The sequence below is a fragment of the Schistocerca cancellata genome, chromosome 8 (assembly GCF_023864275.1).
Source record: "Schistocerca cancellata isolate TAMUIC-IGC-003103 chromosome 8, iqSchCanc2.1, whole genome shotgun sequence".
NCBI classification, from domain to species: domain Eukaryota; kingdom Metazoa; phylum Arthropoda; class Insecta; order Orthoptera; family Acrididae; genus Schistocerca; species Schistocerca cancellata.
The window spans coordinates 359,437,562-359,464,960 of record NC_064633.1 but is presented as its reverse complement, the minus strand read 5'-3'; the positions used below and the strand labels follow the sequence as shown (position 1 = coordinate 359,464,960).

Here is a 27,399-nt window from a genome sequence, read left to right as displayed (position 1 = left end):
ATACAGTTCAGTGTGATACTATTGTGTGAGGCTTACGTAATACTTAATGTCACTAGGAGTGTTATGTAAAGATTTTGGCCCACAATTAGTACACCGGTATGTGCAGCTGTCTGGATCCCGTTATTATATTAGCAGCTTTTTTTGGAGTAAACATTATTTTAATGTACATTTCATGCACAGATGTGAACCATAAGTAACTGTGTAGCGGTACATCATCTAGTTGCTACCGAGGCGTCAGTCTGACGACATGGCCGCTGAAAGATCGCAACACGAGCTCGCCCAGGAGCTTCAGGTCCTCCAGCCTCTCGACCGTCTCCACGCGGAAGTTGTACAGGATGTACGACAGCACTGTCTTTTCTTCCAGGATGGCGAACTTCTGGCCTGCAAAAAAGGAGTACAATGGAAGTAGCGCCACACTTTGGACTGTGCTAATTAACAGCACTGAAGAGAGTCTATATACTTCTTTGTCCTAACAAATATAGGGCCACATAATTCTTTCTTATATCTCAGCAGCTACTCAGCTACTCTTCATATTTTACATAACATTCGTTATGACATCTTACGTCTTGTATGAGATTCAATACTTAGAAATAGTTATGGCACGGATAATCAGAGCAGTAATGACTATAACAAAAGTAATTTACATTTGAGAATTTTCAGTGAAAAGTGCAAGAATAATAGAAGTGTATTGCAAGCAAATAGATTTAGGCTGTACGTCGTAGCAGCAATTAACTTTGGGGAAGAAATGAGCGTGGTGAAGAAGAGGAACATAAATCATAGTTAAATAGATAACTAAGAGCAATGAAAAGAGAGAGAGAGAGAGAGAGAGAGAGAGAGATAGATAGAGAGACAGAGAGAGAGAGAGAGAGAGAGAGAGAGAGAGAGAGAGAGAGAGATTATTCACTGAGAAACGAAAAGAGATTGAAGCGAACTGGTTGAATAAGTGAATATCACTTCGATGGTCGACGGGAAGAACTGGTCATGTACGTTTATCCTTTAGGGAACAGTTACGGAGATAACATGAGATGTTTCAGCCTTTTCTTAAATGCAACAGGAAACTGAAATTCTGCCTTGAGATCAGGGCAACTGCAGCAATGGGGAAAAATTTGATTAAGAGCAATGGGGAAAAATTGGGTTAAGTTATTGTGTAGTGAATGACACCAAGGATACTACATAAGTCCTGCGATCATGCTGAGATAATACGTAGTTAATCTGTGATAATGTGAGAATTAACACACAGAGGTGCCGACGAAGTAGACATAATAGCGGTGTTAATCAATTTGTATGGTTTCAACCATTCTAATCAGACGTTGAGAGCCGTCTGTTATAAACACAGCGATCACTGCTAAATTTCTTTGTGGTGCTCTTAAATCGCGTACATTATGTAATGATATATTCTGTACCTAGCTACAGGTCTCTGAAACCACGACCGTCTTTGACACAGTCAGCAGAACAGGAGGAAACGTTTCCAGGTTTCGGGCTTGCGAGCCAATGAGAACGGAGCGCGGCACGTAGTCGGGAGCAGAACGGTGTGTTTGAATAGGAGGGAGACTCATGTTGAATATAGTTGCGCGCTGCTCTTGATGATGATGATATTTGTTTTGTGGGGTCTTCAACTGCGTGGTTATCAACGCCCGTACAAGGTCCCAATCTGTTCTCTGTACAGCCTCGCCACTTCCCCCAACGATGAAGACAACACAAACAGTCACCAGGCGGAGAAATTGCTCTACCCGGCTGGGAATCCAATCCAGGACCCCATGATCCACAGGAGGCAACGCTAGCCACTAGACCACGAGCTGCGGACGCGCTGTGTTTGAGACATGCAGGTGTGGTAAGATGCTTTACAGTTGTGTAAAGATTTGAGTACAGTGGAAGTCAGAACGTGCTGTCGAGTCGCACACATCGTACTATTAATGTGTGCCTGTTTATTGGTTCGTATTAAAAGCTTGGAATGACTATATTCACAGTAGTTTCAGAACTTTAGTGAATGCTTTCTATTTTTGGATGATATGTTCGTAGCTTTGTAAATGGGGAGATTTTCGAAGCACGGTACAAAATCTGGTTCTATAACAGATACGAACATAAAACAAGGACTTTTTTTACTGGGCGAGAGGGTTTCACGAAATTTCAATCACCGACTTTCTCCCCTGAATGCGAAAATATTTTTCTGACGGCCATCTACATACAGAGGAATTATCATACTAATAAAATAAGAAGAACCAGAACTCGCGCGGAAAGGCTTAAGTCTTCATTTATCTCACGGAGTGTTCTAGAACGAACAGATAGAGAAACAGTCTGTAGGTGGTCCGATTAACTCTGTCACACTTAAATGTGAACTGCTGAGTAGTATGTAGATGAAGTTGTGAAATCGGTCTCAAACTACTCTCTCTGCATGATTTTAGAGAACTGAAGACAAGTCTGTCGATGCAGTTGCTGATGTATCTGGCAGCTGTTCACGTCAAACAAAGTGTGATTACTTCACGCCTTGCATTCTCAGATTTAAGAATAGACAGATTATGCTTACAATCTGAACCAAGCATGCCTAATGCATACAACTTACGTCTACGTCCAGTTGTTTACACGTTATTCATGTGAATTTATACGTTTACCACTGTTTAATAGCTTCACGTAATTAAATTAATTATTTAATTATAGGCATTGAAAGTATATTGGGTAAAGCTAGTTCCTTCTGTTCTTTTGTCATATTTTCTTAATGGTCCACTCTTATAGCGTTACTATATGAATTCATGGGTCTGAACTTAACATAATGTTGAGAAAAACTTAAGGACAAAATTAACCTTTGTATGAAGTGTCACTGCCGAGCAACATAGCTCGCTGAAGCTTGGACCATACACAGAAAAAACTACTACAGTATAGAACAGAACATAGCTCCAAGAAATACCCAATGAGACGAACAGAAATGACATATTTATTCAAAGACAATAATTACACTGAAGACACCGCGATTTACGATGCTCCTCTGGATATTACAAGGGCAAGACATAATTCTTAATAAAGTCTATAATCAACGCAGGCTGCGCAACGTGGTCCGGTGATGGCCACAAAGTTGGTAAGGAGTTCCTGTGGTAGGTCTTTCTCCTCCTGGACCAGTGCGGCTGACAACTGCTGGGTATTCGGAGCATGTGGACGAGCTGTAATAAGCTTTCCCATCCCATGCCTCGCGTGGTCGATGGGATTTGAATGGGGGGAACGGGCAGGCCAATCTATTCGCCGAACATTCTCACGTTCCAAATTATCCTCCTCTTTCGCGCACTGTCCGATGCGGTCGCTCATTGTCATCCATAACAATGAAGTCAGTGCTGAATGCATCCCTGAAAAGAATTCATGTGCCGAGAGCAGAGGGACACCACCAACAACGAGTGGGATCGCGTGGCCTGCTCAAACGAGAGCAGATTGACAGCGTAGTAGTTCTCTACGCACCCTCACGTGGCGAGCGGTGCGAAAATGCATTGCAGCCACGAACGTTGTCGAACATGATCGTTTTGGTAGTCCAGGTCTTATGCTATGGGGAGGCATAATGTTGCATGAGCGCACTGACCACCAAATCTAGGAACACGGTACATTCACTGGTCGACGCCATTGTGACACTGTATTCCTTCCACACGAGTGCATGTGATCCTGACTTCTGTTTTATGGACGATAATGCACGACCGCATCGAACAGCGCAGGTGGATGAGCTCTCAGAACTCGAGGATATTCGGAGAATGGAATGGCCTGTAAGATCTCCCGACTTACATCCCATGTGGGCCGGGTTGGAGAGTCGAATTGAAGCACGTTTCCACGCACTACAGACCATCTACCAGTTGTCAGCCGCTCTGGTCGAGCAATGGAAAACGGCCTACCACAAGAACTCATTGTCAGCATTGGGGCCAGCATGAGAAGTCACTACTGAGCAAGCACTGCCGCCCGTAGTGAACACACGCACTATTAAGAAGCATGTCGCATCGTTTGTAATGTCCACGAGACCGTTACGAATCACCATGACTTCAGTGTAATGATTGTCTCTGAACAGAAATGTCAGCTCTGCTAGTGTCACTGCATATTTCTTTCACTTACATTGCGTACTATACTGAAGCAGTTCTTTCTGTGTAATCCAAGTTTCATCGAACTACGAGGGTAATCCCAATAGTAAGACCTATTTTTTATAAGTACATAGACCCGTTTATGTCTACAATGGTTTACATGACTTTACAGCCTGAACATTTAGCTATTTTTCGACATGATCGCCATATCTGTCGATGCATTTTTGTAGATACTTTGGCAGTGTTTGTACGCCCATGTCACACCAGCTCGCCGCCATGCTGTTCAGAAAGTTACGAACTGGCGTGATTGTTGCTTGGTCTCAAGTGTAAAGTGGTGTGTCCAGGTTTCGTCACCTGTGACAATTGAGTACAAAACGTTGTCCTGTTCGGCTGCAAGGCGGTGAAGAAATGCGCGGGAAGCATCAACTCGTTGCTGCATGTGCTCCTCAGACAGCATGCGTGGCACCCATCTTGTGCACACCTTCCGGTAGTTCAATGTTACCGTTAAAATTCTGTGAGTGGTGCCTCGGGAAACCTCAGGAACCAACGTGCAGAGATCTTCCAGAGTGATCCGCCGATCTTCACGCAAGCTTTGCTCAACCTTCAACACCGTCTCCTCAGAAATTGACAGTCTCCCGCTCCTTTGTTCGTGGTGAATTTCGGTCGGACCAGCTGCAAACTCTCTACACCACTAACGAATGTTTTACATCCATGCACGACTCACCATGCACTTCCGTCAATTGCCGATGGATTTCAATTGGCGCAGTGCCCTTTGCGTTCCAAAACCGAATAACTGCCAGCAATTCGCACTTGGCGGTAACATCCAACGGGAACTCCATTCTCAACGGCTGCGAAGCCAAGACTGAGCGCCTAAGAGCGGCGTGCGCATGCTCACACACAGCGCGTGAAACACTCTTCAAAACAGTGTGACCAACAGCCAGAACAGAAAACAGAGTTCTGTACTTATAAAAAATAGTAGATCTTACTTTTGGGATTACCCTCGTACGTTACTTGGCAGTGACACATCACACAGAAATTACTTCCCCCTCTTAGGTTTTGCATACGCTGAGGTGACAAAGTAACGGATACCGATTCCATGTATAAAGATGACTTTAGTATCGTTTACGCGAGGTATAAAAGGGGAATGATAGGCAGAACTGTCTCTTCTACTCGGTGACTCATGTGAAAAGGATTATAACGTGATTATGATCGCACGACGGGAATTAAGAGTTTCAACGCGTAGTGGTAGTTGTAGCTAGATGCATGGGACAGTCACTTCGGAAATCGTTATACAATTCGATATTTCGAGATCCTCAATCTCAAGAATGCCCCGAGATACCACATTTTAGACGTTACCTCCCATAACGGACAAGGCAGTGGCCAAGGTCTTCATTTAACGACCGAGAGCAACGGCTCTGCGTGGAGTTATCACTTCTTCTACACTACTGGCCATTAAAATAGCTACACCACGAACATGACGTGCTACAGACGCTAAATTTAACCGTCAGGAAGAAGATACTGTGATATGCAAATGATTAGCTTTTCAGAGCATTCACACAAGGTTGGCGCCGGTGGCGACACCTACAACGTCCTGACATGAGGAAAGTTTCCAACCGATTTCTCATACACAAACAGTAGTTGACCGGCGTTGCTTGGTGAAACGTTGTTGTGATGTCACATGTAAGGAGGAGAAATGCGTACCATCACGTTTCCGACTTTGATAAATGTCGGATTGTAGCCCATCGAGATTGCGGTTTATCGTATCGCGACATGGCTGCTCGCGTTGGTCGAGATCCAATGACCGTTACCAGAATATGAAATCGGTGGGTTCAGGAGGGTAATACGGAACGCCGTGCTGGATCCCAACAGCCTCGTATCACTAGCAGTCGAGACGACAGGCATCTTATCCGCATGGCTGTGACGGATCCCTGAGTCAACAGATGGGGACGTTTGTAACACAACAACCATCTGCACGAACAGTTCGCCGACGTTTGCAGAAGCATGGACTATCAACTCGGAGACCGTGGCTGCGGCTGCACTTGACGCTGCATCACAGACAGGAGCGCCTGCGATGGTGTACTCAACGACGAACCTGGATGCACGAATGGCAAAACGTCATTTTTTCGGATGAATCGAGGTTCTGTTTACAGCATCATGATGGTCGCATCCGTGTTTGGTAACATCGCGGTGAACGCACATTGGAAGCGTGTATTCGTCATCGCTATACTGGCGTATCACCCGGCGTGATGGTACGGGGTGCCATTGGTTACACGTCTCGGTCACTTCTTGTTCGCATTGACGGCACTTTGAACAGTGGGCGTTACATTTCAAGAGTGTTACGACCCGTGGCTCTACCCAGCATTCGTTCCCTGCGAAACCCTACATTTCAGCAGGATAATGGACGATCGCATGTTGCAGGTCCTGTACGGGCCTTTCTGGATACAGAAAATGTTGGACTGCTTCCCTGGCCAGCACATTCTCCGAATCTTTCACCAATTGAAAAGTCTGTTCAATGGTGGCCGAGCAACTGGCTCGTCACGATACGCCAGTCACTACTCTTGATGAACTGTGGTATCGTGTTGAAGCTGCAAGGGCAGATGTACCTGTACACGCCAACCAAGCTGTGTTTGACTCAATGCCCAGGCGAATCAAGGCCGTTATTACGGCCAGATGTGGTTGTTCTGGGTACTGATTTCTCAGGATCTATGCACCCAAATTGCGTGAAAATGTAATCGCATGTTAGTTCCAGTATAATATATTTGTCCAATGAATCTCCGTTTATTATCTGCATTTCTTCTTGGTGTTGCAATTTAAATGGCCAGTAGTGTAGATAAGCAACACTGACTGAAACAACCGCAGAAATCAGTGTGCGATTTACGATGAACGTCCCCGTTAGGACAGTGTGGCGAAATCTGGCGTCAGTGGGCCATGGCTGCAGACCACCGATACGAGTACTTTGCTAACAGCCTCTCCAGGGCTCGTGACCATGTCGGTTGAACCCTAGACGGCTGTAAGGCCGTCTGAGTCCCGATATGAGTTGGTAAGAGATGGTGTTAGAGTTCGAGTGTGGTGCAGTCCTCACGAAGTCATAGACCCAAGCTGTCAACGAGATATCGTGAAAGCTGGTGTTGGTTCCATGTGTGCTCACATGGAATGGACTGGGTCCTCTGGTCCGACTGAACTGGTCATTGACTGGAAATGGTTATGTTCGGGTACGTGGAGACAATTTGGTCCCATTCGTGGACTTCAGGTTCCCAAACATCGACGGAATATTAATGAATGACAATGCGCCATGTCAACGGGCCACAGTGGTTGGCGATTGGTTTGAAAAACAGTTTGAGTGAATGTATTGGCTATCCAGATCGCCCAACATGAATCGCACCGAACATTTATGTGATATAATGAAGAGGTCAGTTGGTGCACAAATTCCTGTATCGGCAACACTTTCGCCACTGTTGACGACATTAGAGTCAGCATGATTCAAGCTTTCTCCAGGGGACTTCCAGCGACTTGTTGAGTCCATGCCACGTCGAGTTGCTGTACTACGCCGGGGAAAAGGGAATTTGACCCGATGTTAGGAAGTATCCCATGACTTTTTTTTACCTTCGTGCATTTCAATTAATAGCGTATTCACTACACACAGTTTCATGTAATTACAATTAAATACAATAGACGGGAGGCTTAAACGTATACAGCCTTGACATGGTAAGATGGATGGCTGATACAGATGTAACTCGGATGAGGATTGGTAGTTATTTCTAACCTCCTACAGTTTATCCTACAAGCACCGCGCTGGAATAAATCGTAATAGAAGAGTTTCGGTGGAATGGAAGAGGACATATTTGGCGCAAAAGTAAACTGCGCTTACGACGAAAAAGATACTGAAATCATACGTCACAAGCACAGTTACGTGTGACACAAGGACTGTGAGGAAACAGGCTATAATAACAGAATCATTGCAAATGAGGTTACAGCGATCATCGTGTTTGTCAGCCATTTTACTTCCACCACTTGATAAAATCTCCTGTACACTACTGCATGCATCACAGTCTCCAGATATATAGGGTGAATCACTTGAAACTTTAAGTGAAAACATTGCACAAATAGAAAATGCTATTGATATGCGGTTTTCACCGAATGTATTGGTATGCAGGGGCTCGTATTGTTATCCAATAAACAGATTCCAAAAATAGAAAACGTATTTTTGTGCAAACAGACACTTTAAGTGTCTATTGACACTAACAAACTAAAAGTATGGTAAAATAGAATGTCAGTGGTGTTTGTTGCAGGAGTCTAGTACAAGACTTTTACTATGTAGATATCATATTGTGCAAAGTTCCACACCGACACTGGTTTGTGCCATTCAGCCTGAGTAGTTGCTATGTACAACGCTGTTGTATTTGTCTACAGGTGCTCCTGTGTTCCTTGAGTGCATTGCGACTTGCTAGTCAGTTAGTGTGTGACAGTTCAAGCAGTCATGTATCTTGTTTAGTGATGAAGCCACATTCACCAATCACGGCCGGGTAGACAGAGAAACATGCACTATTTGTCCGGTGACAATCCCTGTTGGCTTCGTCAGGCGGAACGTCAGTGTCTGTGGAGCGTAAACGTGTATTATGGGATAGTGAAGCTCAGCTCATGGCCCGTTTTTCATGGGCGGAAAACTGGAGGCGCACTAGTATCGCAGCCTCCTAACAGACCATCCATCTTCCATGGCTGCTAGGAAGCAGGAAGAACCTGTGGTACCAACGTGATGGTTGTCCAGAGCACTGTGCACGAAGTACTACAGCATGTCTTCACGAATTGTTTCCAACTCTTTGGGTTAGACGCAGAGCACCTCCGCCTAGTCCCGGCTGTTCGCCGGATTTGATGCCTGAGGACTTTTTTCCTGTGGAGAAAGCTGAAATCCGCCGCCTACAACGACATAACAACTACAGCTGATGTTATGCAACGACGTATTGGTGCAGCCTGCCCCGACATCTCCGTTGAAATGCTAGCACGCGTGCAGCAATCGTTCCATACCAGACTGGAAGAGTGTACTGCTGCTGCCGGTGGTCATTATGACCAAAACGTGTGATGGTCAGTTGTACCGTTACTGTTCAGAATCCAATTAATTAGTGTACCGTGTTGTGTTGTTCTTTAGTGTGTGCTACCACAGGTATTGTGTAATTGTCGGTGTATGAGCTTCTCAAAATGCGGTATCTCGTAAAGGATTCGCATTAGAATCCTGCAACAAACGCCATTGACATTCTAATTGATCCTACTATTAGATTGTTAATGTCAATAAGCATTGTTCTGTTTTAAGTACGAGTAGTTTACGATTGCACAAAAAATGCACTTTCGAAATATCATTATCTGTTTATTGGCTAGCAGTTCGGGCCCCTGACTATTATTCCATTCTCTGAAAACTATACATCAGTATCACTTTCTATTTCCGCAATACTTGTGGTGCAAGTTTTAGGTATTCATCGAGTTTGATTGTAAATGTTTGCCAATGCCAAGTACTCGCGTTTCACTGAGTCGTACTCTCTGACTTTTCTGATCTCTTCTAATCCAGGTAAGAATTTCCTTCGTCCGTAGACGTCTTTTCGCCTAGCTTCCTCACCTTTTCATTTGCCTTATAGTCATAGTAATTCCAGTCTGTTTTCTGATCCATATTTCTATATAACTCTGTCGTCCAGTATTTTCCAGTACAGATGTCTCCAACGTTCCCAGTGCAATTTTCATTTTCAGTGACTACATAAGTCTTAAACGTATTATTGTTACTGTCATTATTACTATTATTATAATTACTATTATTTTCAGGCATAGTTTGAATGGTACTCTATTAAATTTTCCATCCTTTGGTGTAGTTTATGTTTACTGAAGGTGAACAAAAAGTATCAAAAGCATTATGTAGGTGATGTCGATGAATAACAAGAACATCGCTGACACGGGAATTCTCTAACATGGTATCGCTGTTGTATATTATTTGATCTAACTGAAATAAAATGCTGTCGTTACTAAGTGTTTTATTTCTTCTGTATTCATCTCTCCCAAAATCTTGAACCGAAACCACGAATTAAATCAAGGAAGATGGTGAGAACTTCTAACATGCTGGCAGAGATACTTAGAGCCGCTGTCTCTCGTAAGATGCCACTGCGAACACAAGCGCAGTAAGTTGGTGGTTTAGTGACACAATGCCCAATAGGTACTCCCGCACCTAGTGAATTGCACGAAAGCTAGTATGTTACCAACATTTTTTTCGTAGCAGGAGATTGCCGTGAAGTGGGCTGTCGGTAGGTAATGTATTAAGAAAATGTGACATAATATCCAATAATTGTCCATGTTCGGCAGTTGCGGTCGACCACTTGACATACGTCGTTCTTCAACAGTGTCTGTAACACCTACACTTAAGTACTGTAGCTCTGTACAAGTTGTGTATACCCTGTTTTACAAAAAGATACATCCATAAAGAAAAATAGAGACGTGTGTATGAATGTGTAATCCGCAACTTTCGGAGAAGAACATAGTTCAGAGAGAAACGTTTTACAAGAGAACTGCTTTTAGATAAAATGTGTCTAGCATGTTTTTTAATTTCATTTGAATTTGAAATAAGTGAAACACTTTTTGTGCTGCATGGGTCAAATATGTGTTTTCCGACGCAGACCAGGTACAATACGACCTAACACAGCTAGTCAGAGGAAAAGTGTCAACAATTTTGGCTGGACGTTTACTTATGAGATTAACATTTAACACACTACGTAGCTAAACCGCCTTTCCGCTGAATCAGTTTATTATATGGCTATTAAATACGTAGGTAAAAAGTTTACAATACAGGGTGTTACAAAAAGGTACGGCCAAACTTTCAGGAAACATTCCTCACACACAAAGAAAGAAAATATGTTATGTGGACATGTGTCCGGAAACGCTTACTTTCCATGTTAGAGCTCATTTTATTACTTCTCTTCAAATCACAGTAATCATGGAATGGAAACACACAGCAACAGCACGTACCAGCGTGACTTCAAACACTTTGTTACAGGAAATGTTCAAAATGTCCTCCCTTAGCGAGGATACATGCATCCACCCTCCGTCGCATGGAATTCCTGATGCGCTGATGCAGCCCTGGAGAATGGCGTATTGTATCACAGCCGTCCACAATACGAGCACGAAGAGTCTCTACATTTGGTACTGGGGTTGCGTAGACAAGAGCTTTCAAATGCCCCCATAAATGAAAGTCAAGAGGGTTGAGATCAGGAGAGCGTGGAGGCCACGGAATTGGTCCGCCTCTATCAATCCATCGGTCACCGAATCTGTTGTTGAGAAGCGTACGAACACTTCGACTGAAATATGCAGGAGCTCCATAGTGCTTGAACCACATATTGTGTCGTACTTGTAAAGGCACATGTTCTAGCAGCACAGGTAGAGTATCTCGTATGAAATCATGATAACGTGCCCCATTGAGCGTAGGTGGAAGAACATGGGGCCTGCTCCATTGAGCGTAGGTGGAAGAACATGGGGCCCAATCAAGACATCACCAACAATGCCTGCCCAAATGTTCACAGAAAATCTGTGTTGATGACGTGATTGCACAATTGCGTGCGGATTCTCGTCAGCCCACACATGTTGATTGTGAAAATTTACAATTTGATCACGTTGGAATGAAGCCTCATCCGTAAATAGAACATTTGCACTGAAATGAGGATTGACACATTGTTGGATGAACCATTCGCAGAAGTGTGCCTGTGGAGACCAATCAGCTGCTGATAGTGCCTGCACACGCTGTACATGGTACGGCAACAACTGGTTATCCCGTAGCACTCTCCATACAGTGACGTGGTCAACGGTACCTTGCACAGCAGCAACTTCTCTGACGCTAACATTCGGGTTATCGTCAATTGCACGAAGAATTGCCTCGTCCATTGCAGGTGTCCTCGTCGTTCTAGGTCTTCCCCAGTCGCGAGTCATAGGCTGGAATGTTCCGTGCTCCCTAAGACGCCGATCAATTGCTTCGAACGTCTTCCTGTCGGGACACCTTCGTTCTGGAAATCTGTCTCGATACAAACGTACCGCGCCACGGCTATTTCCCCGTGCTAATCCATACATCAAATGGGCATCTGACAACTCCGCATTTGTAAACATTGAACTGACTGCAAAACCACGTTCGTGATGAACACTAACCTGTTGATGCTACGTACTGATGTGCTTGATGCTAGTACTGTAGAGCAATGTGTCGCATGTCAACACAAGCACCGAAGTCAACATTACCTTCCTTCAATTGGGCCAACTGGCGGTGAATCGAGGAATTACAGTACATACTGACGAAACTAAAATGAGCTCTAACATAGAAATTAAGCGTTTCCAGACACATGTCCACATAACATCTTTTCTTTATTTGTGTGTGAGGAATGTTTCCTGAAAGTTTGGACGTACCCTTTTGTAACACCCTGTATAACCACCCACGCACAAAAGGATACCAGGCTTCAGATTGAAAGAGTAATTTATACTAAGCACGCCTAACTTTACCTATGGAAGGCTTGAATTAAATGTTGATGTTGAAATTAATGAGAGTAAGTATCTGGTCACAGGATATTACTTGACTTTCTGTCTGTAACTCATGTTTTCAATGTGCGAGTATACTCCCTTTAAAATTTCACAGAAAAACAAAGACGTCATCATTCACACCAACCAAATTGCGGTATTATGCTCTTGAAGAATCTGAAATATTAAAACTATTCTGACAGCCATTGTCAAGCGTCTCTGTCGTCACAGAATTATGTGACTGAGCCTTAAATGTAAGGAGAACTTGGATGTAACATACTATATTACCCAAATAAAGAATACGTGAACGCACACAAAATACAACACACACTGACGAAAAAAAATGCAGCACCAAAAAATTATACAAGTATTTGTATTTCGTGAATACGTTTGTCTAAGTAACATGTTTCAATGATTAACACTGCAACATCTCAGGTTAATGTGAGCGGAAGATAAGTCACTGAAAATGTGAAATGGTGGTACATTAATAACCTGTGTAGCCGCCTGAGTGTTGAACATAACCATGCAGACATGCATGCATTGTGTTGTATAGACGCTGGATGTCAGTTTATCGGATGGAGTTCCAGGCCTGTTGCACTTCGCCGGTATATACAGCGACGGTTAAATACTGGTTGTGGATGACGCTGGAGTTGTCGCCTGATGGTGTCCCACATGTGCTCGATTGGAGACAGATCTTGTGTTCGAACACGCGAAGGCAACATGTCGACACTCTGTAGAGCATGTTAAGTTACAACAGCGGTATGTGGATTAGTTTTACCCTGTTGGAAAACACCCCCTGGAATTCTGTTAACGAATGGCAGCACAACCCGTCGAATCACCAGACTAATATTTAGATTTGCAGTCATGGTGCGTGGGATAACCAAGAGAGAGCTCCTGCTGTCATACGAAATCTGCCACACACCATAATCCGAGGAATAGGTCAGTGTGTTTAAGCCGCAGAAAGCTCATTTGGCCTCCTCCTAACCAATATCGGCCATCAGTAGCATCGAAGCAGAACCAGTCTTCATAATAAAACACAACAGACCTGCACACCACCCTCCAATGAGATCTCGATTGATTCTACCGAAGTCGCAAACTGTGGTGGTTTTGGGTCGTTGATAGCACGCTACACAGCGTCTGGCTATGAGCTGCGCCTGAAGTGCCGATTTGTAACAGTTCATTGTGTCACTGTGGTGGAACTGCTGCTCGATTTACTTCTGCAAACAATATGATGCTTCACAGCCATACGCCGAACACAATGGTCTTCCCTCTTGGTAGCACCAAGTGACCGTCCGGATCCCGCTCTTCTTGTTACCGTTACTTCCATTGACCACCGTTGCCAGCAATCATGTACAGCGGCTACATTCCTGCCAAAACTTTCAGCAATATCGCGAAGGAAAATCCAGCTTCTCGCAGCCCTATTACACGAACTCTTTCAAAGTCAGTGAGGTGTTGATAATGTCGTCTTTGTCGCCTTAAAGGCGTTCTTGACTAACAGTAACTCACCACGTCCGATCTCACTGTCACTACAGTTACAGCGTGTATTTATAAAGCAAACCTGATCTGCATCCTGGTAGTGTCACTACTAGTGCCACTCTTATGCGACGGGCACGAAATCTGAGTAGACATCATCTTCCAGGTATAAAAATCACGCCTACCAACGTTGCTTATGGCTGAGAATAGTGTACTCAACAAAATTACGTCAGTGTTCACTTGATACTTATAGCTTTTACGAGTAGTATATTTTTAGGTAGGTTAGTAGCACCAAATCGCTTGGCCCAAACAAACCATTAATGTTTATTTTCCTCTGGACTGCAGGACGCACAACGGACAATTCACACAGACAGGCACGGTCAAATTCGGGGCGCAGTTACAACCGTGCAGGAAACGACAGGTAGCAAATTTTCTGATGTGTTTATAGGAAGAGTGTCAGACGCAGAGAAAAAACTGAAACACTGAGGTGGGCACGATTTAATCAGGTCGTTGCAGTTTCAAGTAGCCTGCCAGAGACAGTGTTGCCGAACGTGTTCTTCACTTGGTTTCGTCAGACCGAACAAAAGTAGCTTTTGCTCACCTAGCTTGAATTTATCACTCATGAAAAAGGCAAATTTTAACTGGTAATGAGCATTCGACAAATGTTAACCCCACGGACCCACAGATGTCTGCACATTAGCGAATTTTAGCGCGTGCAAGTGCTTCAATTTGCGCCCGGTGATCAGTTTGGCTAACATCAAAGCTAATTACATTGGAAATGGTGCAAAGTAACGAATGTTTTTCTTACCAATTATTTTTCAGCATAACCTACCCTGCAACATCATTACAACCTTTTTAACTTGTTTCTGGCCACCCGTTATATACACATCAGTGTTTAATCTTTTCCTCAGATTTGTGTGTGTATGTGTATGTTGTCTGCACAACAGGCACGTTACCGAATACAAATTCAGCAAATGTGTATCGTGCAAAACCAAACACGAACCCTTTCACTGTCAAATAATCTGTACACCAATGTGACAAAAGTCGTGGGATACCTCTTAATATCAATTCATACTTCCTTTTTGCCGGCTTAGTGCAGCAACTCGACGTAGCATGGACTCAAGAAATCGTTGGAAGTCCCTGTTGAGCCATGTTGCCTATACAACCTTCTATAACTGCGGAAGTGGTGCCAAAGCAGAAGTCTGTGCACGAACTGACTTCTCGATTATGTCCCATAAATGCTCGTGGGATTCATGATGGGCGATCAAATTGTCCAGGATATTCTTTAGAACAATCGCGAACAGCTGTCGCCCGGTGACATGGCGATTTGTCATCTATAAACATTCCATCCCTGTTTGAGAACATAAAGTCCTTTAATGAATGGAAATTATCTCTAAATAGCCGAACATAACCATTCCCAGTCAATGACCGGTTTTGTTGGACAAGAGGATCCAGCCCATTCCACACAAACACAGCCACACCACTATGGAGCTACCACCAGCTTGCACAGTACGCTGTTGACAACTTGGGTCCATGATGTCGTGAGGACTGAGCCACACTCGAACCCGGCCATCAGCTCTTACCAACTGAAATCGGGACTCATCTGAGCAGGCCATAGTTTTACGGTCGTCTAAGGTCCAACCGAAAAGGTCACGAGCCCAGGAGAGGAGTTGCAGACGATATCGTGCTGTTAGCAAAAGCACTCGCGTCGGTCATCTACTGCCATAGCCAATTAACGCCAAATTTCGTCGCACTGCCCTAACGTATAAGTTAGTTGTACGTCCCACATTGATTTCTGCGATTATTTCATTCAGTGTTGCTGGTCTGTCAGCACAGATAGCTCTAACCGAGCGCCGCTGCTCTCGGTCATTAAATGAAGCCAGTCGGTCACTGCGTTGTCCGTGGCGAGAGCTGACGCCTGAAATTTGATATTCTCGGCACATTCTGGACACTGTGGATTTCGGAATACTGAATTCCCTAACTATGTCCGTAATGGAATGTCCCGTGCGTCTAGCTCCAACTACCATTCCGCGTTCAAACTCTGTTAATTCCCGTCGTGTGGCCATAATCATGGTGAAAGCCTCACACGAATTACGTGAGTGCAAACGACAGCTCCGCCAATGCATGCCCTTTTATACTTGTGTACGCCACACACTTATATGGATACCGCTACGACTACATAAAATATATATTACATCTACATCTACATTTATACTCCGCAAGCTACCCAACGGTGTGTGGCGGAGGGCACTTTATGGCAGTTAATAGTGCACTGTGGCACCACATGAAGCACTACGTAATGTTTCGCAGCCTACCTGTGAACTGGTTCATTTCTTTGGTTCAAACCCATCGTCAAATTGAACGTAAACGCAGCGAAAGTTCTTGCTTGTTTGTCTTTGGCTCAACGAGTAGCATTTTGTCTGTGAAATTAGCGAGTACAGGATACTTGTCTATACCACGTAAAGATATTTGCGGTAGAATCCATGGGTGTTTGCACAAATTTATCCAAGTGGTTGTAGGATTCCTGAAGTTCCATTTTACGTACAACTGATTGGTTGAGTTTGAGGATGTATGGGCCTCAAAAAATAAATTTGTCAGTAAGTACACAAAGCTTATTATTTCTTAAACGATTGGTAGTTGCTCAGTCAATATTTTGTTTCAAAGCAGGTTATTGCTATACCGTAGAGGTAAGCATATTTCATTAGTATATCCAAAGTATACCCAAAGCATCCCCTCCCGGCCCGCATCTCGTGGTCGTGCGGTAGCGTTCTCGCTTCCCACGCCCGGGTCCCGGGTTCGATTCCCGGCGGGGTCAGGGATTTTCTCTGCCTCGTGATGGCTGGGTGTTGTGTGCTGTCCTTAGGTTAGTTAGGTTTAAGTAGTTCTAAGTTCTAGGGGACTTATGACCACAGCAGTTGAGTCCCATAGTGCTCAGAGCCATTTGAACCATTTGAACCATACCCTCCCCCCCCCCCCCCCCCTCTTCCTACAATGAACGCCTGACTTTCCCCAGGAAGGGTAGCTTGCATACCTCAAAGATACAGATAAACGGTGAATCACAACGGACGGGTATCTGTGGAGAGGCCAGACATACATGTGGTTCCCGAAAACTTTATCATTAGTTGCACGGGCAATAGTCTGGATGATTGACTGATCTAACCTTGTGACATTAACTTAGCTTTGCTGTGCTGGTACTGTGAACAGCAGAAAGCAAGGGAAAGTACAGCCCTGATTATTTTCGTCGATCGCATGCAGTTCTACTCAATGGTGAAGCAGCAGATTGATCCTGACTTGTACAGTGAGCGTATGTAACTTGTGCATTTGTCTACCGTCAACGTGTGATGCATCTATTGCCAATTTGAGATGGTTGTGATTACGAATAGGCACTTTAGTGCAGTCTCCGTCGTTCAGGCAAGGGGATGAACTCGTCGGTTCGAAACTAGTCGCCAAAATATATGTACTGCAACTGTGACAGATTTGTAATAAACTGTTCACGAAATAAAAGGGTTGCTGGTCGTACATCAACAAAAAGTTGAAATTGCGTAAGTAGTAGAACATGTTGGATATCACAGGAAAGGAGAAAATATAAAAATGAAAGGGAATACAGTTGTCTAAAGACTATGGTGGAATGCAAAGGGCAAAATGGCTAAGCGGGAATGGGTGGAGGATAAATGCAGATCTACATCGATGTATGTTGGTTGGCATTCATCTTATGCATGTCTGATATGCGACCTGAAATTCTGATGCTTGCTACACATGGCATATATCATGTACTCTTTTGCTATGTGACTATTTATTGATACTGTAAGAAAGGATATTATCGCCCGTTTCTTATTTGATGTCGACTTTGATTTGATCCTATTTCACTCTTACGGTTATGAAATTTTAAACCGTTGAAACAGATACACTGATTCTGACAAAATTTTTTAGCACCTGTCGACTGGTTTTCATCTTTGTTGAAAGAATAACGTAATAACGTGTTCTCCTTTATTTCTCATTATTGACACATTTGTTTCCTGTGTATTCTACAGGTATTTCTTTACTGCAAAGAGCTTGCAGTAGGAGAGATACTTTTCACAGTAGCGAAAATTAACAGGCGCTCGCAGCTCTTAAGGTATGCATTTGAGAGCCCACGTTTACTGTACATATTTTTCTTGTTTTGTTACACACTATCACCTCTGAAAATACGTAATACTTTTTTTAACCCCCTGTATGCTCTGTGTAGCAACATCATTATAAGAACAACTGGCATGGTAGTGTAGATAAAAATATATTTGTGCTTACTCAGCAACAAAGATACGATCATACTAAGGCTTCGTAATTATCTTTATACACGGATAACAACGCATCGTGTATTATTGTTGCCAGTTACCGACATGAAAGATTTTATTTGGAAGCAACGATCTCTGACGGCCCCGTCCGACCCTCGGGCAAAGCTTACCTATGCAGTTTCTGGGCCCCGCGCTGAAGGGCACGTAGGCGTAAGGGTGCCTGCCCTGCACCCTCTCCGGCAGGAAGTTGTCCGGGTCGAAGCGGTCCGGGTCCGGCCAGTGGTCGGGGTCGCGGTGGGTGTAGCAGATCTGCATCGTTACTGTTACGCCCTCTGGTATCCTGTACCCACCTGCGAACATGCGAAGTGTTTACAAACAACAGAAGTCACCCAAACTGAATGGGTGATAGCAAGATTAACACACAGTACGCCACGTACCCACAGACAGAATGTAGGAGAGTCAACCAAGGACAAATATCGAAGGAATTGTGATTGTAATGTATATTCTAATTATGTACTGTTTAGTAATTATACCAAAATATAGGGTCCTCTCAGCTGTGATATATGTTAAACAAAATTTTAGTGTACTTGTCGCATGAGATAGGTAAACAGCACTTGTTGAGAAAGTCGTCGCTAGATCTTTCTTACTTTCATAAATATACAGTAAAAGTGACACTAGACCTTCATAGTTTTGTCTGGGATATGTTGCCCCAAAAATAAAAGTCCCCAATTTGATGATTCACGTCAAGGTTGTTGAGAGGTGTCAGGTGGCTGAATGGAAAAATCGTGTAATGATAATCCTCTTCCATATATTACCAATATATCATCAAAAGTATCCAGACAACCCTATGTAACGTGGAGTTGAACATTAATTGTAATGAGAGGCTGGTCTGCCAGCATAAAAGGAGACGGGAGTAGCGTGCTGCCGGTAGGTGAGTAGTAACAACAGAACGGATTGGCCACACTCTGAAATTACAGCTAGCTTAAGACATAAATGCAACAAATAGTGATAGTTCTTCATTTTTCCTTATTTTGCCTTAACTGGAGAAGGTATTAGTTACTAAATCACGAATGTCTGTTCGTAATCATAGAATGACACCTTACGTTTATCATCTTTAACGCCACAACAAACATGTTGAATTAAAGAGGAAATGATTTAATCAACGGATGAGATTTCGTATTTACAGCTGCAGATGACAGTAACTAGATAGATGTGAAAATAAATAGTAAAGAAATTGAATGGATTGTTTTTGGTGAACTAAATACCACGTTGTTTGTCAGATTCTGCGTAACTATTGTTTTATGCATAACCGGTTTTGTGGAACATATAAATTAACAACGCCCCAGGCCCTGCCTAAGCCATGAATACACATTATCCTTTCTTCCTGCAATGCTTGGCCATCAAGGTGTTCATGAGAAACCCTTGAAGTTTGGAAGGTAGGAGACGAGATACTGGCAGAAGTTAAACTGTGAGGGCAGGTCGTGAGTTCTGCTTGGGTAACTCAGTTGAAAGAGCACTTACCTCAGAAAGGTGAAGTTCCCAGGTTCGATCACCGGTCCGGCACACAGCTTTAAACTGCCAGGAAGTTACAGTAACTACGCTAGAACACAAGGCGTGGACCAAATGTACCATTCATGATAAATGAACGTCATTATCCTACCGTAAAATTTTTGTTTTGTCAGTAGTCACTATTTTTAGGTAGAACACCTGATGGACCTGTACCTTATGGACGCAAACTAATGGAGTGTACGGTCTGAATAGCAGGTCAGCTAAACTGAAGTACTGAAAACACGTAACTTACATTATAAATTCATGAAGTGTGTCACCTAAAATGGAGCAGTTGACTCAAATGTATTATATTTAATTGAACACCACAATCCTTCTGATTACGTTTACAATCATCAAAATAGATGTCCGTGTGAAATTGAATCAGATAACTGTTACCTACCCACTTGCACATCTTTGGTGACCTTGCGGGCGATGAATGGCACGCTTGGATAAAGCCTCAATACCTCCTTAATTACCATGTCAAGGTACTTCATGTTATGTAGATCTTGCATTGTGAGGCCTCTAAAATGATCTCTTTCAAATACATCTTTTAACTCAGTATGAACATTCTCCTGCAAAAAGATAATGATATTAACACACGCTTTCTTGTTTACTTATTAGATCAGCTATACACTGTTTCCACAGAACCATAGCGAGGAGATTCTCAAGGGTGAGGAATATGCGTGAAACAAGAATACATGATACAAATTTTAAAAAAAAGTACATTCTACAAATCCTAAGTGAAATATTTCTCACGGACGTGGAATAACTAAAAAATCTTAAGCATTTTTTAATTTGTTGTGTGTGGTTGCTGGAACGTTAATCAAAATGTGTCTTCCTGAATAATGAATACGTTTTTGGAGCGAAGTACGGAACTTAAAATCTTGATGTTTTTGAGAGTCGCTGCACTTCCAAGAATCAGAGTTCTTAGGAGTTAAATTTGATTGATATATTGCCTCCACAGGATAACAATATGTTTACCATGGCAATGTTAGTGGCGATCTGGTTCACTCTTAGCCTGTGATTTCAGCCATGAAGGGTACTACTATTGACAGTTTTGTATCCCAATAAATTCTGATCTGAATTAGTCAATTCAGTTCATTTCAGACTGCTCAAAATTGCGCTTAAAAAGTCAGTAACTGTCAGGATATCTATTCATCAGTTTTCAGATACACTGTAATAATTTTAGTGCAGAATTCTTAAAAATTTCCTAGCCAGAATACTTATCGCTGAACTTAAAGTCAAGTTTGAGTAGTCGGTGATATACATTCTGCGCACGCAAGTACATACAACAGTTCGTGTAGTATGGCTTCTGCTCATATTTTGACAGCAACCACGTGTTACTTTATCAGACGTGGGAGAAAGATTCGTGTTTTCGTACCCATAGTCGGGAGCGTGTAGACGCAATACAGATTTGCCTAATTGCTGTAGTCGTCACTTAGTGAGTTGCCTTGCGAATCGGACGGACTCATGGCTGTAAAGCACGGAAGACGGAAGCAGTAGCGGATAAGGAATTAGCTAAAGTAGGAGACATAATAGACCAGAATTTGTAGCTGGAATTTGATATTGCTAAAGTTAGCGAGTGTGATCTGTTTAGCGGCTAGTATACAACAGAAGCACGGTTCAAATACATCATTGAAGTATATGCGCTTTCCTTTGGAAAGTTCTCTGATTAATTCTGGGAAAGATGGATTGGCCTTCATTACCTTGACGCACGCGGTAGTGCATCTGATAGTTTCGTGAGAGTTTTACGTCACCATCATTTATGACAGGACTAATGAGCTCGTAAATCGAACTCTACTGACCGTACCGGGTGGTAATCTTTCAAAGCCTGATAAGAGGTTAAACCGTGAATCAGGCGACAGACAGTGGGAAGAGAGAGCGCATCTGGCAGCTATACGAATGGTTCAGCGAGGTGGAATGGCGGTGAACTGAAAGCAGCAGATAGTGCAGCTCACTGGGGAAAGCAGATGAAGACAGCAAAACAACGCCGTAGAAATTGAGTGACTCTTGGCGTAGTGAGATGTGCAGATATACATACAAAAATGGGCTTGGGTGTGAGCCACAGCAGCAAATGAATCTAGCAAATTGTGCAGTGGAAGTTACTGTGGTATTGCCATTCTAATATTGCTGTGACAGGTGTACACAATGGTTGACTAACTTGAAGCAGTATTTAATCGTTACAAGCAGTGAGTCGAAATAATGTGTGATGGAAGAAGGCAGTTAATGTAGAAGAAGGTGGTAATCCAGTTCCACATTCCAGTAGTGCTCTTTTTTAACGCAGCAGCCCAACAGATGAGAAAGACAAAAGAAGACAGATGAGGCGCAGGACATTAAATTGAGCAGAACATTTAACGTTGAACTGATAAATGAATATTTAGTAACAGAGAGTGTTATGGAGAAGAAACGAGAGAACTGGGGTAATAAGGCAACGTTAGCTCAGGAGAGGAGTGAGATATTATGCACGACGTAGAATGAGAGTCATTATAAACCTGACGATAATTCTAGTAAACATATACTGGTGATTGCATAGGGGCTGCCTCCGAGATAGATGGAGATTCCATAAACGGCGTCCGTAAGCAAGGGAGGAAAAATGCAGAAGGCAACCACTGTTGATGTTCACAGAAACCACGGCAACTCATCGATGAAAGTTAACAGTAGTCTTGCTGGAAGTGCTAATCTACGAAGGGAAGTGGCAGGTCCTTCAGAAGTCTATGAGGAAACTACTAGCTCATTATGAACTTTTATGTTCCACGAGAACATCAATATTTCGAAATTTCGGCGCAGTTACGCTGTGAAACGAAAAAGGAACAAAAAACTGATGGTTTTCGAATCCGGGGAAATTTTTTCCATGAAGTAAGCTACTTTACATCTCTGTTAGTCAGCCAGTTTGCAGGCGTGGAGGCATCTGGGACATGTTGATCATTTTTAGAAATAACTTAGGATAACAATTTGCAATTGTAAAGTTGACACGAAGATTAATATGTCCGTATGCCTCACTGCGCCTGCTACATCAGGGTAATCATGTTTAAGATCTGCAACCTAATGCCATCTGGAAATGTGACTTTATGGTGACTGCGACAGTGCTGGGTTATTTAGCTGCACTTGTTTTGTTGGAGTAACTGTAGCCGCCTGCAGAGGTACAGGAAGAAAACACTATAGCTAGCACGGGGCCCCTGCCACATTTGGTGATGCTGTTCACAGTCGGTGAAATTCTCCAGATTCTGCCGACTATGTAATTGGCAATAGAGCGAATAAGTGCAAAATTGCTTAACTTCCTAGTGCCTCCTACACTTTGCCTTCATTGTTTTCCTTTTCGGATCTCATTGAAAAGTACAAGACGAGGAGCAAGTTGTGAAACACGATTTACATACGATATCTGTACTAGAAGAGACTTAATCATGAAGTAGAAAAGAAAGAAGAAGCGGAAGAAATAGAGAAGAAATCGAAAAATATAAAAGTTTCAGTTAAGAAAGGTGCTGAAAAAGCCTTAGGAGAAAAAAGAAAGGTAAGAAGGAAGAAAGGGTTCAAATTTGGTCCCCAGGATTAGATTAGGGTTTCAGGAAGAAACAAGACGCTTATCTTAAGTATCTCAATGAAACAGCAGAGGAGAATCATAAAATTTACAAACAAGAGAGACAAATGTAGCAAATCGAGCAGTGCAACGAGCTCGCCAAGAATTTTGGGATAGGTTTACAACTGTAATAGAAGACGATGGCAAATTATGGGTTATGAAACAATGAAAACTCTAAATCAATCAGAAAAAGCAGTTGCTCACATAAATAACACCCAGGAAACAAAACTGCTGCAACATTACAGCAACTTGTGGTGAAGAAAATTGCTCCATAGGAAAACAAAAACATAGAGGACGAACTCGAAATACAATGTGTAAATGATTTATGTATGGATGAATTAAGAGAAACCCTCAACTCTGGGGAAAAAAACTTCTGTTATGGATGGCATAAACGCTGAAATGCTTAAGTATGGAGGCGCCCTACTACATTTATTTAGTATGTGCTGGAGAAACGGAGCTGTTCTAAAAGCATGGTCACAAGCAAAGGTGACATCACTATTGAAAGAAGGAGACCGCAATACCTGCGACAAGTATAGGTGAACCAGCTTACGTGACACTGCATGGAAAGTTTCTGCAAGAATAGTGAATAAGAGATTAGAGGTTCTAGCTGAGAGGTCATTAGGCGAAGAACGAATAAGATTTCGGAGGGGCAGATCGACGACAGATGTAGTAAGTATTTATAATAAAATAAACAACCGAAAAAGAGGGAAAGCAGAAAAGGAAAACCCATTTAGCGTTCATTGATTTTTTAAAGGCATTTCATAATGTTGATAGCAACTGTGAAGAACTATGAGGAAAAGGTGATATTCAAAACACCTAGTAAACATTTTTAAAGTCTGTACAAACACACGACTGTAATATTAGATTATAACGGCCTATAACCACAAAAAAGGAGTAAGACACGGGTGCAGCATTTTACCCACACTTTCGACATTTATTTTGATGAAGCAATTCGCAAATGAAAGGAGATTTTTAACGGGGGAATTATGATTAACAGCCACTCCTGCTTTAACTGCTTTTATATGCAGACGACACCATAATGTTGGTGGTGACGAAGGTGACCTACAAAGGGAAACACATTTACTAGGTAAGGTTTGCAAAGCGGACCATTTGACGATTTCAGAAAAGTAGACAAAATCGGTGGCTTTCAAAGGGAAATATCCTGCACGGACAAACATTGTGGTCAACAATAGAAGAAATCAATCATTTTAATTATTTAGGTTGTGACATCACACATGAATATGACGGATATAGAGAAGAAATTAGCAAAATTCCGGAACGTATGTGGAACAATAAACAGATGTGTCAAAAATAAAAGAAGGAGAGAAACAAGATAGAAATTTTATTAATCAGTGGCATTTCCAATGCCTCTTTACGGAAGTGAATCGTGGGTTATAAACGTCTAGAAAGCCGCATACAGGCGACACACATGAGTTTTCTAGGAGCAATGAAGAGATACACAAGCGCCGACAGATTTAGAAATTCAGAAATTGTGGAAGAGCTGAATGTATTTAACATTCTTAATAAAGTAGAAGAAAATAGAAGAAACTGTAATGAACAGATCGAAAGAAGGAGTGGAGAAAGATTACCTTTGCAGATTAGAAGATCTAAGCCAGTTGGAAGAAGTCAGGGAAGACCGAGGAAGCTGTGGGTATGGTAACTGGCAAAACAATTTTTGTTTTCGTTTTTTTCTATATTGAAATTCGATCTCGCCCTCGCTCCCTCGGAGGGGGGGGGGGGGGGGGGGGAGCGAGCTGGCAGCAGTGTAACACGCCGCTCTGCAGCCTACAGGAGAGTTAAGAAACAGAATCAGGAGACATCATAACAATAAAAATTGTATCTGTTAAAAACTGAAATATGGCGAAAAAGTAGCGAAGAAAATCTAAAACCAAAGGATCGGTGATGCTGTTTAAAACACATAGTAAATAGACAGTCGCAATTAAAAAAAATCATGCCAACAGTTTGGTGTCTGTTCGCAACAGTTAAAAAAACACACCTAGTGACAGAATGGTGGCTGTTCACAACACTGAAAAAGGGGATGCACAGCACTGAACATTCACAGAAACACTGCACTAAAGAGTACAGAAGCATATGGGGGGGGGGGGAGAGGTGCAGGGAGGACCCAGACAGAGGAGGGGGAAAGAGGGGGGAGCCAATGAAGGGAGAGGGTAAAGAAAAAGGGGGGCGAGGGCAGACGTCAGAAGGAGTGGGGAAGGCAGTGAAGGGGAAAGACAAAGGACTAGGGGGAGAAAAAGGAGTCAAAGCGATAGCAGGTGGGGAAAAAACAGGATGGAAGGGGGTGAGAGGGTGCCCGGGAAAAGGGCTGAGGGAGGGAGGGGAGGGGAGGATTGGAGTTGATAGGAGGGATAAATGGAGGGATCTAGGACATCATCTGGGAGGGGGAGTTGATGGAAGCCACCTTGGGAAAGGTGATGAAGGGTGTAGAGGCGGAGGGTAGAAGGGACACAACAGTGAAGGCATGACAGTGAGTGGTGGTTGGAGAGGACAGGAGCAACCAGGGAATTGGGGGGGGATAAAGTCGGCGGGAGGTGTAGAGGACTTGGGTATGTTTGAGGAAAAGGAGCAGATGGGGGAAAGGAATCAGGTCATAGGGGATCCGTGTGGGGGACAGGAGGTGTATATGGAAGGCGAAACAGAGTGCATGGCACTCGAGGATCTGGAGGGACTTATATAATCTGGGGAGGGGGGGGGCGGATATTCAGGTGGAGCTGGCATAACAGAGGATGGGACTGATTAAGGATTTGTAGGTGTGGCGGATGGTAGAGGGGCTCAATCCCCATGTCTGGCCAGAGAGGAGTTTAAGGAGGCGGAGGCGGTTGTGGGCTTTGGATTGGATAGAGTGGACATGATGGATCCATGTGAGGTGAAGGTAAATGGTGAGTCTAAGGTAGGTGAGGGTGGAGGAGAGACGGACAGGACGGGCGGAGATGGTAAGGGAAAAGTCAAGGAGGTGGAAGGAGCAAGTCGTGCGACGTACTATGATTGCCTGGGTCTTGGAAGGATTGATTTTGAGGAGCCACTGGTTACACCATGTGGCAAAAAGATTAAACTGATTCTGGAGAAGGCGTTGGGGCCGTTGAAGGGTGCGAGCGAGGGCAAGGAATGCGGTGTCATCGGTATATTGCAGGAGGTGGACCGGAAGGGGGGGGGGGGCGGCGAAAGAAAAAAAAGGAAAAGAGACGACGACGATGATTATTAGTTCCTCCTTCGTATATACTGGACTGCTTTGCAAAGTATTTTATTGGATCTGAAACGGTTTAGGACCTAAACTGGAATGGCATTTAAAGTGGAGGCAACTGCAAGTCCTTCTTCGCATTCGATTAGTTACTGTCCTAATCACTAGAGGTCTGCATCGGACGTTAACGCTCGCTCGAATTGCTCGGAGCATGTAGTTCCGCGTAAGTCCGTCAGATGTCAGTACAGGGCTTTGGACTAAGGGGGCAACCGCACTCGACTTTCATAACGCTCGTGCGCACCATTGAATTGCTCGGCCGTGTGCTATAGTTACCCGAGCGCCGCTGAGTAGCTCGCTGTAGATCAAGGCGCATGAACACGAGAAGAAGGAGAGTGCGAAAGCGAAACCTAATTCAAAATAATATATCCTGAGCGCGAAAAACGGTGGCTGTAACGATGTTACGGAGAGATTTTTCATCAGTGAACGACGAAGGTATTGGCTAAGACCTAAGTGTATTGTGGCAAGTGCTCTGCTCTCCTGTCTTACCACACATCTGGAAGAACACGCCTGTAGATTTCGACAAAGTGTAATTTCTGAAGTATTAGCAGTTTCAGTGTAATCTACGGTAATTAAAATGGTGCGTAGGAATGTGTGTCACAGACGTTCGTCCCTATACATTAAGTTTAGCATTTTGAGTTTTATAACAGGAGCTTGTAAATTTCGTTCAGGATTAGGAGATGTAGACGTTTCCAAGATTTTGTCTCCTCCTAT

At 43.3% G+C, this 27,399-nt stretch overlaps 1 protein-coding gene across 5 annotated transcripts in view; it reads right to left on the bottom strand.

The window, feature by feature from the left end:
* Nucleotides 1-27,399, bottom strand: part of LOC126095283 (cytochrome P450 4C1-like) — a 292,169-nt gene that overhangs the window by 174,253 nt on the left and 90,517 nt on the right. For 4 of the 5 annotated variants that reach the window (XM_049910051.1, XM_049910050.1, XM_049910047.1 and 1 more), the window contains 3 exons: nucleotides 20,259-20,430; nucleotides 18,481-18,660; nucleotides 122-381 (listed from right to left, as the gene is read on the bottom strand). In XM_049910051.1, coding sequence (XP_049766008.1) covers nucleotides 224-381; nucleotides 18,481-18,660; nucleotides 20,259-20,430 — 510 coding nt within the window. In that variant the 3' untranslated portion in view covers nucleotides 122-223. Of the gene's footprint in view, nucleotides 1-121; nucleotides 382-18,480; nucleotides 18,661-20,258; nucleotides 20,431-27,399 lie in introns of those variants that run through there. The other variant, XM_049910048.1, reaches the window with a different exon arrangement.